At 35.6% G+C, this 2,500-nt stretch overlaps 1 protein-coding gene across 1 annotated transcript in view; it reads right to left on the reverse strand.

The window, feature by feature from the left end:
* LOC122251091 (UTP--glucose-1-phosphate uridylyltransferase) overlaps nucleotides 1–2,500 on the reverse strand; it is a 22,377-nt gene that overhangs the window by 10,829 nt on the left and 9,048 nt on the right. Inside the window, exons 6-9 of the mRNA XM_086549249.1 lie at nucleotides 1,881–1,981; nucleotides 876–951; nucleotides 285–431; nucleotides 36–174 (exon numbers count right to left, since the gene is read on the reverse strand). Coding sequence (XP_086405375.1) covers nucleotides 36–174; nucleotides 285–431; nucleotides 876–951; nucleotides 1,881–1,981 — 463 coding nt within the window. The remainder of the gene's footprint in view (nucleotides 1–35; nucleotides 175–284; nucleotides 432–875; nucleotides 952–1,880; nucleotides 1,982–2,500) is intronic.

The raw sequence follows: 2,500 nt of genomic DNA on the forward strand, positions 1-2,500 counted from the left end.
TAATTAAAAGAATAAACCACATACTACCTCCTTACCGTCAAGTTTAATCCACAAATTATTGGTGTTAAAGATCTTAAAGGTCTTGACAGATTTGAAATCATCAACATGCTCCTTTGGAACCTGGGCAATCTCAAGCAGTCTTAACTTATCATCATACTGGATCAAGGTACCACCCTGGAAGAGAAGTCAAAATTATGAAATGAGACATTATCTGCAGTAATACTATCATACAGGTATATGTGTCCATCACTTTAATGGATACAACTTTTTAATAGAAGACTTACCTTAACATCAGCCCTTGTCTTGTCTGTGACTTCCATCAAAAATTCACAATTTCCACTATTGTCACCACCCAGAAGGAAGTTGAGAATGTTGAGATCTACCGTTGCTCCCAAGTTGTCAATGTTGCTGATAAAAACATACTCTTTGCCCTGTGAAAATTTGATAATTCATTCAAATATTTAGAAAATTTAGGAGTGAATTTGAGGAGAGGAGGGAGGGGAGGGAGGAGGGGGAGTAGATGGAGGAGGGGGAAGGGGGGAGGGAAGGAAAAGGGAATGAGATAGAGGAAGGGGAGGAGGAAAAGGTAAAGAGGAGGGAGAGGAGGAGGAGGCGGAGGAGGAGGAGGAGGAGGAGGAGGAGGAGATAGAAAATTAAACACATAAACAAATCAGGCTGTTATAGAACGAGGAGAAATAACATTACTGGTAAAAAAAAAATGCGAACCTAAAGTTGGATAAACAAACTAGTGGCAACTGTTTATTCATCTGTCAAGTGGAACAATAATCATATTTCTACTTCCTTTTTCTCTCTTGTGATTTCTTTCTGGGTATATTAACCCTTTAACTGTTTAAAAGGCTGAACAGTGTGCTTACCTGATTGATGAATTCTTGCAATAGTCCAGAGTTCTTGAAAGATTGATAGAAGTCACCGTGACCAGGGGGATACCATCTGCAAAAAAATTATAAGCAACATCAATGTCAGTGATGATGAAAAACTACCTTGCCTCTCAACCAAATGGCAAACACTGCAAAACACTGTGATCAGTGATGGACAGTTGTGAAAGGTTAACAATAATAGTGATGCACCTACTAGCTTCATGAAGTCGATGGACAATCTGTTGTTTCTACATTACTTATCAAGCTACCACATTTTTTACCAATTTCAACTGGCTGTCAATGCTAGCACTGCCATCATGACCATATGGATGTAATGCTTCTCAAGAAAAATTAGGAGCTTCAGGTGACTGACTGCCCTCTTCATCTCAGATCTCAGAAAATATCACATCATCATAATAATAATAAAAATCATAATCATAATCACAATATTCATAATAATAATAATCATCATCATATCAAGTAAAACACTTCTGCATCTGCTGCTGTAACTGTGACAAGCTTTCATCTACATATCTAACAGGGCCAATGATTCATACCAATCTTGCTAAACAAGACACTGGAGTCCTACAAACGGTTCGAGTGTATTACCTAGCTGGCCCATTTCCATTAGCTCCTCACACCTGGTTATATTATCATCTGATCAGGTGCTTATTAAGTGTTTAATCTAGGACATTTCAGATCACATTTTTTTGGTTACATGAGGTATAGCTTGTTTCTGACCATATCTTCAATCTTACTTATATTGAATCAGATGATATACACATCTAACAATTTAATAATGGCTTAGGTGTATAATAATTATCAACATAATCCTGAACAAATTAAAGGCACATAGAATTACATATATGATACAAGTTTGGCAATCTGTAAACAAAATCACTAAATAGTAAATGCTCCTTTAGTAATATTTTTTCTTTATTACCTAAATGATTAACTAAATTCAAAACTAGTATGGTGTGAGTAAAAGATCTTTGGACTTACGCTTCCAAGTCAGATTCAAGACTGCAGGTCTTGGCAATTGGCATCAAAGATTCCTTATTGATACGTGGGTATCGAGACTGGTTGAAAGTGTATGATTTTACCTGCAAGAGAGAGGAGTGGTTATATTTTACAGGATTTAAAATGGTAATTGGGCATTCTCATTAGTTCAACATCCATAAAAAATTGCATTGAAATTAATATGAAATTGGTAATCAGATGAACACTCTGCAAACATGGCTTTAAACACACCCATCAGTACTGATATATGCTGCATTATAATAATGAGACCACAGATCCCATCATGGATATGCAGTCTGCAGTGTAAGCTTAACTTATAAATCTAAAGGTATGATCAGCTCTTGTCATTTCAAGGTTATCAAATATAAGATTGTAAGATTTTATATCTTGTACTTTAAAACTAAAGAATATCATAATCAAATATAATTTCAGAAACAATTCTTAAATCCTCTGCATGCATTATCAGGCTCCTCATACCTGGTTATATTAACAGCTGATAACATGCCTTGACTTTCCACAACTTTATCTAGCTTTGCCCTGTTTTCTTGATTATTATTTCACTCTTTTATAGCACATAAAATCACATGTGGAATGATATTTGT

Source organism: Penaeus japonicus, unplaced genomic scaffold, assembly GCF_977035675.1.
Source record: "Penaeus japonicus unplaced genomic scaffold, GWHDUDI00000001_assembly GWHDUDI00000022, whole genome shotgun sequence".
NCBI classification, from domain to species: Eukaryota; Metazoa; Arthropoda; class Malacostraca; order Decapoda; family Penaeidae; genus Penaeus; species Penaeus japonicus.